The sequence below is a fragment of the Nerophis lumbriciformis genome, linkage group LG27 (assembly GCF_033978685.3).
Source record: "Nerophis lumbriciformis linkage group LG27, RoL_Nlum_v2.1, whole genome shotgun sequence".
NCBI lineage: Eukaryota > Metazoa > Chordata > Actinopteri > Syngnathiformes > Syngnathidae > Nerophis > Nerophis lumbriciformis.
Window position 1 is genome coordinate 34324245 of NC_084574.2, and position 13918 is coordinate 34338162.

General features: G+C 41.1%; 1 protein-coding gene across 3 annotated transcripts in view; it reads left to right on the plus strand.

The window, feature by feature from the left end:
- The window catches only part of tmc6b (transmembrane channel-like 6b), a 60473-nt gene that overhangs the window by 22738 nt on the left and 23817 nt on the right, over positions 1 to 13918 (plus strand). For all 3 annotated transcript variants that reach the window (XR_009818010.2, XM_061988056.2, XM_061988057.2), the window contains exons 8-11: positions 353 to 610; positions 5981 to 6201; positions 8456 to 8600; positions 8675 to 8830. Coding sequence is in view for 2 of the 3 variants with exons in the window: in XM_061988056.2 (XP_061844040.2) it covers positions 353 to 610; positions 5981 to 6201; positions 8456 to 8600; positions 8675 to 8830 (780 nt within the window). In the remaining variant the exon portion in view is untranslated. The remainder of the gene's footprint in view (positions 1 to 352; positions 611 to 5980; positions 6202 to 8455; positions 8601 to 8674; positions 8831 to 13918) is intronic.

Genomic DNA, 13918 nt, shown 5'->3' on the forward strand with positions numbered 1-13918 from the left:
CTCATCCCAGTCGCTTAACACTCGGCTGCGAACCGATCCAGTGAGAGCTGAAGATCCTGGCCAGATGAAGCCATCAGGACCACATCATCTGCAAAAAGCAGAGACCTAATCCTGCAGCCACCAAACCGGATCCCCTCAACGCCTTGACTGCGCCTAGAAATTCTGTCCATAAAAGTTATGAACCGAAACCCCCGTACCGAAACGGTTCAATACAAATACACGTACCGTTACACCCCTAGTATTAATTCACCATTGTGATCAATGTGTTAAGAGGTGTAGTGGTATGAGTGTTGTTGCCTGACCTAATGTTCTGAATGATTGACATGTATGTTATTAATGTTGGTCTTGCTAGGCCTGCAGACAGAGTTGGTACAGCTGGCTCTCCTTCATGCACTCCCTCCAGCTGTGGCAAGTGGCACTCAAGCGAGTCAGCGGCCGTTTCGGCAGTGGAGTCCTCTCGTACTTCCTGTTCCTCAAGACTCTGCTCTTCTTCAACCTCTTCCTCTTTATGCTGACCGGCGCGTTCATAGTGCTTCCCCAGGCAGTGCACCCTCCACCTGTGTCTGACGACAGATCCACCTTCACTGGCCTGGAGGTCCTCACAGGAGCAGTAAGCTGGGTTTCTCTTGTCAAAATACCGTATTTACTATAGGGCGCTTCGAATTAAAAGGCGCACTGCCGATGAGCGGGTCTAGTCAGGTCTATTTTCATACAAAAGGCGCACAGGATTATAAGGCGCGTGAAAAAACACTTGATTGGAACTCTCTAATAACTAAAGTGCCTTGAGTGAATAATGTAAACTCACTACACCGGTATGTTTTAGTGCTTTCATGGCCAGTTTACTGACAGATATAAGTAAGAAGTTTACACTACTTTATATTAAAAAGAAGAACAAGAAGAAGCTTATCGACTACGGTGTCGTCACGTATTACAAAGGCGGACGCCCGCAAATGTTCAGGACTTATGCAGATCCCAAATACAGATCAGCAGGTACCATAAGGTAAGAAAAGTTGCCTTTGAATAATATTGCGAAACTTACGTTATACACACACCATAATAATACTCATATGTTGAAGCACAGTACAATCCATCATCCTTCATAGCTTACCAAAGTCGTACTAAAACATTTTGATAGATTTTTGAGCGCCGTGTGTAATGTTCTATATTTTCACTGGAACATATACAATTTTGGTGATGTTTACTTGAGTCATTTTGCAGTCTACACGTATCTCTTATGTGTGACTGCCATCATAATGCAGTCTACATGTATCTCTAATGTGTGACTGCCATCTACTGGTCACACTTATTATTTCGCCATGTACCAAATAAAATAGCTTTGAGGTCGGTAAGCACAACCAATTTTTGTCGATCTTTGAGAAAATGAAAGGAATATAAGTGCACCTTATAGTCCGAAAAATATGGTACTCTTGATGATAGAAAGGCTCTATCTCATCTCTCTCTCTATCTTTACACATTTTAAAATTATGGCTGCCAATCAACATTTTCAAGAGATTTTCAGAGTTAAAGGTGCAGTTTGCTGGAGGGCTCCATCAAAAGCTGTCGTAGGCTAACAAAAAAATTGTAGTTCAGCTCGAATAATGAGCTGATAATGGCAAAAGAGATCTTAAAGACCGAAGGGCTTTATAAATAGATGCTATAGGTCCCTAAACTTGGTTCCTTAATGAACACCAGGCCTAATCAAATGGTGGCCCACCAAAGCTTTTCATTTGGCCCGCTGAACATCACCTAAATGGAAGTGGGGGTTAACTCACCATAAATGATTCCCGGGCGCAGCCACCACTGCGGCTCACTGCTCCACTCGCCTACCAGGGGGTAATCAAGGGTGATGGGTCAAATGCAGAGAATAATCGTGCCACACCGAGTGTGTGTGTGACAATCATTGGTACTTTAACTTTAAATAGGCTTGATGAAACCATTCAAACTGGGGTTGCTCTTGTATGCAGTACTCCCACCACAACAGCGGCACATGTCTCGCAATGAAGCAGCAGTGGGGTGCGCAGAAGAAGAATACTCATTCAACCCTGAAAAAAATCTAAATACATTGTGAAAATCAGACTTTTAACAACAACTGGACAACAAAGTATAAACGTTTTGGCCCGAGCAAGTGCTCGAGTCTTTGTTCCCTTTCGGAACTTTTAAGCGACAGACAGAGTTTTCTAGACAAGCAGCAGAACAGTAGAAATCCACACGTGTAAGCTTCATCGCAAAACTTGATCATATCTTTGGAAGTAGATATTGTGCATAAATATATTTAGTTTGTTTTGTATTTAAATTGCTGACTTCGTATATGTATTTTGTATTCGTGGTCGTGTCTCTGAGTAACTTTACCTAAAATCCATCCATCGATTTTTCTACCGCTTGTCCCTTTTGGGGTTGCGAGGGGCTGAAGCTGATCAAAGCTAGTGCAATGCATGTAGTGCTAAATTTGACCAGTAGAGGGCAATAACACTACACTTTAGCTTTAATTGTGATGTGTCACAGACATGGTGTGCAATGTTTGATGTAGATGTTGTTTAATTTCCATATGCGTAAACATTTGTATTTTTTATGTGAATGTATTAACCCTAAGCTTCCTATTTTTTTTTTAATGTAAAATCAACTAGCTTAGCAATTAGCATGCCTGCTCCTGATTGTCTGTATTTTTCACAGTTACAAAGTTTATGTAATGCAACATTTTTATCGGCTCAATGATTTGCAAATCCTTTTTAACCTATATTCAATTGAATAGACTGCAAAGAAAAAATACTTAACGTTCAAACTGGAAAACTTTATTTTTTGCAAATATTAGCTCATTTGGAATTTGATGCCTGCAACATGTTTCAAAAAAGCTGGCACACGTGGCAAAAAAGACTGAGAAAGTTGAGGAATACTCATCAAACACTTATTTGGAACATCCCACAGGTGAACAGGCTAATTGGGAACAGGTGGGTGCCATGATTGGGTATAAAAGCAGCTTCCATGAGAAATGCTCAGTCATTCACAAACAAGGATGGGGCGAGGGTCACCACTTTATGAACAAATGCGTGAGTAAATTGTCCAACAGTTTAAGAACAACATTTCTCAACGAGCTATTGCAAGGAATTTAGGGATTTCACCATCTAAGGTCTGTAATATCATCAAAAGGTTCAGAGAATTTGGAGAAATCACTGCACGTAAGCGGTGATATTATGGACCTTCGATCCCTCAGGCGGTACTGCATCAAAAAGCGACATCAGTCTGTATAGGATATCACCACATGAGCTCAGGAACACTTCAGAAAACCACTGTCAGTAACTACAGTTGGTCGCTACATCTGTAAGTGCAAGTTAAAACTCTACTATGCAAAGCCGAAGCCATTTATCAACAACACCTAGAAACGCCGCCGGCTTCGCTGGGCCCAAGCTCATCTAAGATGGACTGATGCAAAGTGGAAAAGTGTTCTGTGGTCTGACAAGTCCACATTTCAAATACTTTTTGGAAACTTTGGACGTCGTGTCTTCCAGATCAAAGAGGATAAGAACCATCCGGATTGTTATAGGCGCAAAGTTAAAAAGCCAGCATCTGTGATGGTATGGGGGTGTATTACTGCCCAAGGCATGGGTAGCTTACACATATGTGAAGGCACCATTGATGCTGAAAGATATACAGGTTTTGGAACAACATATATTGCCATCCAAGCAACGTTATAATCAGTGACGTGCGGTGAGGTTCATGGCTGGTGAGGGACTGACTTCATCACAGTCAGATTTACAAACATATGAACCCTAAAGAGTGTCTTATTCACCATTTGATTGGCAGCAGTTAACGGGTTATGTTTAAAAGCTCATACCAGCATTCTTCAGCATCAAGGGTTGGAATTGGGGGTTAAATCACCAAAAATTATTCCCGGGCGCGGCGCCGCTGCTGCCCATTGCTCCCCTCACCTGCCAGGGGGTGATCAAGGGGATGGGTCAAATGCAGAGGACAAATTTCATTACACCTAGTGTGTGTGTGACAATCATTGGTACTTTAACTTAACTTTAACTTTACACATACAAACTGTAGCACACAAAAAAGCACATTTAATAAAAAAAACTGTATTATGGTCTTACCTTTACTTATAAATGAAGTCCATGCGCCGCTGTTGTGCCGGATTAATGCACCCCCTGACGGGAGTGTTATATCAACTAAAGCCCTCACTTCAACTTTCCACGTGCAAGATTGAATCTATTTAAAAAAGTGTAACCGAGGGTTTATAAATGTCGCCTATACTGTATGAAACTACAAAATAACAAACACGGAGGCTCCAGTTTACACGAGGACCACTTTATTTACCTTCTTTCAAAAACCTCCGCTCCACTCCAACGTTTCATCACTTCCGCTCTTAGCGCCTTCAAAATAAGAGCTCAAGGCATATACTGTATAACAGCGCATAACAGGAACTTAACATCACAAAGAGGAAAGCCCATAAAAATAGGTTACAAAAGTTATTTAATAAGAAGCCAAAAAGTGCAAAAACAATAATGTTCGTGTTGGAGGAGTTGTGAATTAGGTACACCTGCAGTCTACAGGTGTACCTAATGTTGTGGCCCTGCAGTCATTCACAACTCCTCCAACATGAACATTATTGTTTTTGCACTTTTTGGCTTCTTATGAAATAACTTTTTTAAATAGATTCAATCTTGCACGTGTAAAGTTTAAGTGTGGGCTTTAGTTGATATAACACTCACGTGTTATATCAACGGCAGGGGTGCAGGAGGCGGGATTACTGCGAGCGTCAGCCAGTGCGTCTTTTGCAGCCGTTTTATGATCGCTCAGCACAAGAAATACGTCACACACATACAGTTGTTGACAAAATACACTGTACATTATATACCTCAACTAACTAAACTATGGAAATGTATAATATAGTTCATATAGCAATACAGTCTCACTGCACAGCAGGCCAGCAGTTAGCCGAGTCCGCAATCCATGTTGAGGAACAACGCAGTGACGTGCCTCAACTGGCTGGTGTTCACCGCACCGTCTCTTCTCAGTATTTGAACGGCAAATGGGAAAATTCAGCGATTTTAAATAAAAAATAATCGAAAACTGGTGAAGTTAAAAGGAAAATAACTTTATAGTATAATCACTGGATACATATAACAATTTAATACAATTTTTTTCTTTTTACATTTTTTTTCTTTCCATGATGGCAGGTGAGGCCCCGCCTCACCTGCCTCTAGTGACTGCACGTCACTGGTTATCATGGACGCCCCTGCTTATTTCAACAAGACAATGCCAAGCCATGTGTTACAACAGCGTGGCTTCATAGTAAAAGAGTATGGGTACTAGACTGGCCTGCCTGTAGTCCAGATCTGTCTCCCATTGAAAATGTGTGGCGCATTATGAATCGTCAAACACCACAACGGAGACCCCGGTTTGTTGAACAACTTAAGCTGTACATCAAGCAAGAATGGGAAAGAATTCCACCTGAAAAGCTTCAAAAATTGGTCTGCTCAGTTCCCAAACGTTTACTGAGTGTTGTTAAAAGGAAAGGCCGTGTAACACAGTGGTAAAAATGCCCCTGTGCCAACGTTTTTGCAATGTGTTGCTGCCATTAAATTCAAAGTTAATGATTATTTGCAAAAAAAAATGTGTTTGTCAGTTCGAACATTAAATATCTTGTCTTTGCAGTCTATTCAATTGAATATAAGTTGAAAAGGATTTGCAAATCATTGTATTCTGTTTTTATTTACAATTTACACGTGCCAACTTCACTGGTTTTGGGTTTTGTATATTTATGAGACATGTAGTATAATCACTTCTCATTCAAGTTATAAATGGTAGAAATAAACAAAATTACTCTAAATGACACTAATGCACAAAGCATATTAGTTGTTGGTTGATAGTTTGTTGACTTTTGTGTTGGACTGGCAGCATACTGTGAGAGCTAGCTTGTGGCTTATGTGTGTCTCTGTGCTACTGTCCAACACCTGTGTGCATGTTCATCATGTTTCAGGGCTATTTCTCAGACACGGTGATGTACTATGGATACTACTGTAACTACACGCTGCAAAAGAGCTGCAGGAACCAAAGTGAGAACGGACAGCAGTACATCTCTCCAGCCAATGGAAGCAGCCTAGACTGCGCGTCGAAGCATCCGCCTTACAAGATGCCCCTTGCCTATTTCTTCACTATAGGCATGGCTTTCTTTATCACCGGCATCATCCTTGTGTACAGGTACGCACTCTCTTTTTTAAAGGTAATGCACTTGTAAACATAGACCATGTATGACAACATACCGACCATACCTTGGGAGACAAACATTTCCTAAAAACACTAGAGTACTCCTGTTGTGTAGAGGAACTTGGACCACTGTAAACACATTGGCAGATTATTGCAGTGACATTACTGCAAGATTTCAATAACTGAGGCGTTCCTCAAGGCAATCCTTTAAGTATTCTTCTTTTTAGCAGTTTTTTTTTTTTCGTAAAGTGATTTATATAGCTAAAGTGTTGCTGTAGATTGTTTATTTCAAATGCATTCATTCGTAATTTTTTCAACTTCAACCCAAAACCAGTGAAGTTGGCATGTTGTGTAAATTGTAAATAAAAACAGAATACAATGATTTGCAAATCCTTTTCAACTTGTATTCAATTGAATAGACTGCAAAAACAAGATATTTAATGTTGGAACTGAGAAACATTTTTTTTTTTTTTGCAAATACTCATTAACTTAGAATTTAATGGCAGCAACACATTGCAAAAACGTTAGCACAGGGGCATTTTTACCACTGTGTTACATGGCCTCTCCTTTTAACAACACTCAGTAAACGTTTGGGAACTGAGGAGACCAATTTTTGAAGCTTTTCAGGTGGAATTCTTTCCCATTCTTGCTTGATGTACAGCTTAAGTTGTTCAACAGTCCGAGGTTTCCGTTGTGGTATTTTAGGCTTTATAATGTGCCACACATTTTCAATGGGAGACAGGTCTGGACTACAGGCAGGCCAGTCTAGTACCCACACTCTTTTATAACGAAGCCATTCATTATAAAATTCCAAGCTACACGTGGCTTGGAATTGTCTTGCTGAAATAAGTAGGGGGTCCATGATAACGTTGCTTGGATGGCAACATATGTTGCTCCAAAACCTGTATGTACCTTTCAGCATTAATGGTGCCTTCACAGATGTGTAAGTTACCCATGCCTTGGGTGCTAATACACCCCCATACCATCACAGATGCTGGCTTTTGAACTTTGCGCCTATAACAATCCGGATGTTTCTTTTCCTCTTTGGTCCGGAGGACACAACGTCTAAAGTTTCCAAAAACAATTTGAAATGTGGACTCGTCAGAACTTTTTCACTTTGCATCAGTCCATCTTATATGAGCTCGGGCCCAGCGAAGCCAGAGGCGTTTCTGAGTGTTGTTGATAAATGGCTTTGGCTTTGCATAGTAGAGTTTTAACTTGCACTTACAGATGTAGCGACCAACTGTAGTTACTAACAGTGGTTTTCTGAAGTGTTCCTGAGCCCATGTGGTTATATCCTTTACACTCTGATGTCGGTTTTTAATGCAATACCGCCTGAGGGATCGAAGGTCCGTAATATCATTGCTTACGTGCAGTGATTTCTCCAGATTCTCTGAACCTTTTGATGATATTACAGACCGTATATGGTGAAATCCCTAAATTCCTTGCAATAGCTCATTAAGAAACGTTCTTAAACTGTTCGACAATTTGCTCACGTAGAGTTCACAAAGTGGTGACCCTCGCACCATCCTTGTTTGTGAATGACTGAGCATTTCATGGAAGCTGCTTTTATACCCAATCATGGCACGCACCTGTTCCCAAGTAGCCTGTTCACCTGTGGGATGATCCAAATAAGTGTTTGATGAGCATTCCTCAACTTTCTCAGTCTTTTTGCCACTTGTGCCAGCTTTTTTGAAACATGTTGCAGGCATCAAATTCCAATTGAGCTAATATTAAATTTCCAGTTCGAACGTCAAGTATCTTGTCTTTGCAGTCTATTCAATTGAATATAGGTTGAAAAGGATTTGCAAAACGTTGAATTCTGTTTTTATTTACGATTTACACAGCGTGCCAACTTCACTGTTTTTGGGTTTTGTAGTAGTGTTCCTCCAGGTTCCAATTAAGGTCCTCTTTTTCATCATTTAGGCTATTCAACTAGTTCAGTTAAAAAAACGTTTTTGCAGCAGATTATTAAAAACACTACAGTGCTGCCATAGAAATGATAACTATCTTTTTTGCAGATGCTCCTTAAAAACAGCAAAGCACTCCTGTAATTCTGACAAAATAAATAGACCAAAATCGAATGTCTACTATAGAAGGCTAATTGCAAAGGGAGAGGCCGTCCCTCCCCTCCCCACCCGGTCGTTAGCTTTCTGGAAATGTGGTCTCCAAAAAAATGTGGTTGAATATTCCTGACATACACTGTTCATTAAGAAAATGATGTGCACTGTTTATTATCTCCCACCAGTATGTCAAAGTCATTTGGTCGAAGCTTTCGAGTTAACAAGTCTCACAGCATCCTGGCTGTGAAAGTCTTCTGCTGCTGGGACTTCAAGGTTATCAAAAAGACTTCAGTCAAACTCATGTCTGAGAATATCTGCACCCAGCTGAAGGTACGAGAAAATAAGTCTCACTCCTGTCCAACAGGTTTCCCCTGTCCTCACCTCACACCACCTGTCTCTCCTAGGAGTTGCTGGCAGAAGTCAATCACAAACATTCCAAAAACACTGCGTGCCAGAAGCTGTGGAGGATGGCGGTCCACGGTCTGGCATGGACTATCTGTATAGCAAGCACTATTGCCTGTGTGCTGAGCATCTACTACTTCTCCGACTACATGCACCAGGTGACGTACTCTGCATTTATAGCTCCATGAGTCACACTGCTCACAGTGAAATACATATAGATGGTATAATAATGCTGGTACAGGATCATATTCAAAGACATAATAATAATAATAATAATAATAAGTGATTACCATATTTTCCGGACTATAAGGCGCACTTGAAATCCTTTTTTTCCCCTCAAAACTCGACAGTGCGCCTTATAACCCGGTGCGCCTGATGTAAGGAATAAGTTTGGTTGAAATTACCCACCTTGAAGCTATTTTATTTGGTACATGGTGTAATGATAAGTGTGACCAGGAGATGGCAGTCAAACATAAGAGATAAGTGTAGACTGCACTATGATGGCAATATGACTCAAGTAAACAACACCAACATTTTATATGTTCCATTGAAAGTATAGAACATTACACACGGCGCTCAAAAGTCTATCAAAATGTTTTAGTACGACTTTGGTAAGCTATGAAGCCGCACCGCTTGATGGATTGTACTGTGCTTCAACATACGAGTATTATTATGGTGTTTATATAAGGTAAGACATATTATCTGGTATTTTGTTTCGCAATAATATGCAAAAGCAACTTTTCTTACCTTCTGATACCTGCTGATCTGTATTTGGGATCTGCATAAATCCTGAAAAATTGCGTTCGTTCACCTTTGCAGTCCGTGCCGACACCGTAGTCAATAAGCTTCTTCTTTCTCTCTATCTTCTTCTTATGGGACATTCATCCTCCGCTGTTGCCATTTCTAATATAAAGTAGTGTAAAGTTCTTACTTATATCTGTCAGTAAACTCGCCATGAAAGCGCAAAAACATACCGGTTTAGTGAGTTTAAATTATTCACCCAAGGAACTTTACCGTATTTTTTGGACTATAAGTCGCTTTTTTTTTCATAGTTTGGCCGGGAGTGCGACTTATACTCAGGAGCGACTTATGTGTGAAATTATTAACACATTACCGTAATATATCAAATAATATTATTTAGCTCATTCACGTAAGAGACTAGACGTATAAGATTTCATGGGATTTAGCGATCAGGAGTGACAGATTGTTTGGTAAACGTATAGCATGTTCTATATGTTATAGTTATTTGAATGACTCTTACCATAATATGTTACGTTAACATACCAGTTGGTTATTTATGCGTCATATAACGTACACTTATTCAGCCTGTTGTTCACTATTCTTTATGTATTTTAAATTGCCTTTCAAATGTCTATTCTTGGTGTTGGCTTTTATCAAATAAATAATACGTGCCAACCCTCCCGGATTTTCCGGGAGACTCCCAAAATTCAGCGCCTCTCCCGAAAACCTCTAACTAATTTTCTCCCTAAAATCTCCCGAAATTCAGGCCGAGCTGGAGGCCACGCCCCCTCCAGCTCCATGCGGACCTGACCTGTTTTCACGTCCGCTTTCCCACAATATAAACAGCGTGCCTGCCCAATCACGTTATAACTGTAGAATGATCGAGGGCGAGTTCTTGGTTTCTTATGTGGGTTTATTGTTAGGCAGTTTCATTAACGTCCTCCCAGCGCGGTAACAACACACAACAACAGCAGTCACGTTTTCGTCTACCGTAAAGCAGTTCGTCTGCCGTAAACAGCAATGTTGTGACACTCTTAAACAGGGCAATATTGCCATCTATGTCAGGGCCCAGACGCACACCAGTGCGCAATCATCTGGGAGCTGCGCTGAGCGTACCTCCAAGCGCGCTCGCGCGCGCGTCACTCAGGCTGCTGCTTTCCATCTTCAATCAACACACCCTGATGAGAGGGACGACTACTTAAACAACCGCCACCAGAGATCCTTTGCCAGAACGTAGCAATCTGTACATGGTACCCTCCCTGTGTGCGTCCCCGAGTCACGCTGTGTGTCGTGTGCTTCTGGATCTTCCTCGTGCTTCCTGGTTCTCGACTCCTCGCTTGCCCCCGGACTACGACGACTCGCTCCTGCCTCCCGACCACGCTTCTGCCCCTGGACAAGCCCTGCCTGTCTTGCCCTTGTCTGACAGCACCGCTCCTCTCAACACGCACCTCCAACACTTACGGTGAAACCCTCAAGTTAAATTCTACACATAGTCTGACACCCATTTACTGTTTGGTTACATACAAATCTAATATATACATATATTTTTTTTCCTTTTGAATAAATATACGCCCCAGGCTAAACACTCTCCCAGCCTCAGTGCCGTCTCCTTCTACCCGGTATCATCACAATCTACTGTACATGCATATGTGACAATAACATCAACGGCTTTTAGAGAGTGCAGTGCACAACTGCGCACACAACAAGGAGACGAAGCAAAAGAACGAGGAAGATACAGCCGTGGCGACGCCGACGACGAGTAAGATGAAGAAATACGCTTATTAGTTCCAAGCCGCAGCTGCGATTGGACCTGGATAGCCTCCGGGAAGAAGTAGTGGACTACCAAGTGCTTGACAGTGAAGATCTTCCTCAGGAAGCAAAGATTGACCGGTTTTGGGCCATGCTAGGGAGAGATGGAAGATTCCAGACTCTAGCGCATTTGATGAAAGCACTTTTGTGCGTGCCACATAGCAATGCATCATCAGAGAGGGTGTTCAGCATGTTTAGAAAAATAGTGACAGAGAATAGAACAAGAATGGACAATTCAACCCTTAACTCTTCAATGAGTAGATGAGTGTTATGTGTGTGTATATGTGTAAATAAATGAACACTGAAATTCAAGTATTTCTTTTATTTATATATATATATATATATATATATATATATATATATATATATATATATATATATATGTATGTATATATATAGCTAGAATTCACTGAAAGTCAAGTATTCCTTATATATATATATACATATATATATATATATATGTAAGAAATACTTGACACTTGGTGAATTCTAGCTGTAAATATACTCCTCCCCTCTTAACCACGCCCCTGCCCCCAACCATAACCACGGTAGTTATTAGAGAGTTACGGTCGGACGGGTCTTCACGAGACACATTCTGGTGTTGTTGTTTCCGGATTAGGTGATGCTGCTCCGTAATTGATTGAAGTAAAGTCTGAATGTCATTAAAACAGTTAACTCCATCTTTTGACACTTCTTCCACTCCCGTCCTTGCACGCTACACCGCTACAACAAAGATGACGGGGAGAAGACGCTGTCGAAGGTGAGCCACGTAAATAAGAGCGCCCACAAAACGGCGCATCCTGAAGCGACTGTCAGAAAGCGGCTTGAAGTTGATCTGTAAAACGTAATTTATGCAACATGTTGACCAAAGAACCACCATTATATGTTATGTAGACCACAAGGAAGTGTTTTATATTTAGAAAAAAAATAAATAATGATATGACTCCTTTATTGCATCTTATAATTCGGTGCGCCTTTTGTATGAAAAAAGATCAAAAATAGACCATTCATCGACTAATAGACTCAAAAACTCTTTTGTCCCACACGCCATCAGACTGTACAACTCCTCTCTGAGGGGGAGGGGGATACTAGGATGACAGGGGATGCAAAACAATAATATATACCCCCATTATTTATTATTTACTTTTTACTTTTGAAATTATATCTCAACTCTGTACACTGCTGCTAGAATTTAAATTTTCCTGAAGGAACTCTCCTGAAGGAATCAATAAAGTACTATCTATCGATCTGCCCCCGCGACCCGACCTCGGATAAGCGGAAGAAGATGGATGGATGGATGGACTATCTATCTATCTATCTATCTATCTAATCCGGTGCACCCTATGGTCCGGAAAATACGGTATATTTAGCGTTTTTTTCTTGTGTCCCAAAGCGCGTTACACCAAAAACCCTTCATTCATTCTGTAAACATTCACACATTGACGGTGTTGAGATACATTGGTAGTCACAGTTGCCCTGAAGTAGACAGACGGAAAGGTGGCTGATAGTTTGTGCCTATGGCCTCTCCAACCACCAGACATTGCAGTTATACATTTACTCATTCTTACATTCACTCATTCCTACACCAGTGGGGTTGGCACTGGGAACAAAGAGGGTCAAGTGTCTTGCCCGAGGACACAACAACAGCGACTAGAATGGCAGAACCCTGAAGGTTCTTACTGCTCTACCAGCATGCCGCACCTTTGGTACATCAGACTAAGGTGGTAACAACAAGGGTATCCTAATCAGATATTAATATCTAATTTCAGTACGATATCAGCAAAAAATAACAAGTATCCGATGATATCGACCTGAATCTAAAATCTCAGATATAATCTCCTGTACAAGTAGTCCTGTATTGTGTTTACTTGTGCAAAGCTGAACAGCATTTAAATGTTCTCCAATAAGCACAAACATTTGGTCTGTGGTTGTATTTTAGTGAAGTCCTTTACAACAGTGGTCCCCAACCACCGGGCCGCGGTCCGGTACCGGTCCGTGGACCGATTGGTACCGGGCAGTGACGTGTGGTGAGGTTCATGGCTTGTGAGGCACTGACTTCATCACAGTCAGATTTACAAACATATGAACCCTAAAGAGTATCTTATTCACCATTTGATTGGCAGCAGTTAACGGGTTATGTTTAAAAGCTCATACCAGCATTCCTCCCTGCTTGGCACTCAGCATCAAGGGTTGGAATTGGGGGTTAAATCACCAAAAATGATTCCTGGGCGCGGCGCCGCTGCTGCCCACATCTCCCCTCACCTACCAGGGGGTGATCAAGGGGATGGGTCAAATGCAGAAGACAAATTTCACCACACCTAGTGTGTGTGTGACAATCATTGGTACTTTAACTTAACTTTAACCTTACACATACAAACTGTAGCACACAAAAAAGCACATTTAATAAAAAAACGTTATTATGGTCTTACCTTTACTTATAAATGAAGTCCATGCGCCGCTCCTTCTGAACAAAAGCATCGATAACTTGTTTATAGAAGTCTTCCTTATCTTTCTTCAGTTTTAAAAGTCTCTCTGTCTCGATGGAGATCTTCCTTTAAGTATTACCTCCTGCTTCGATTGAAAGTCCAGTTTAGAAAACTGTTTTATTTTAGATATGTAATCCTCCATGTTAAAAGTCCAGGCGAGAGGAAAAAATAAACGATCACTGCTAACTGTTGCTGCTTGTTGTCACTTAT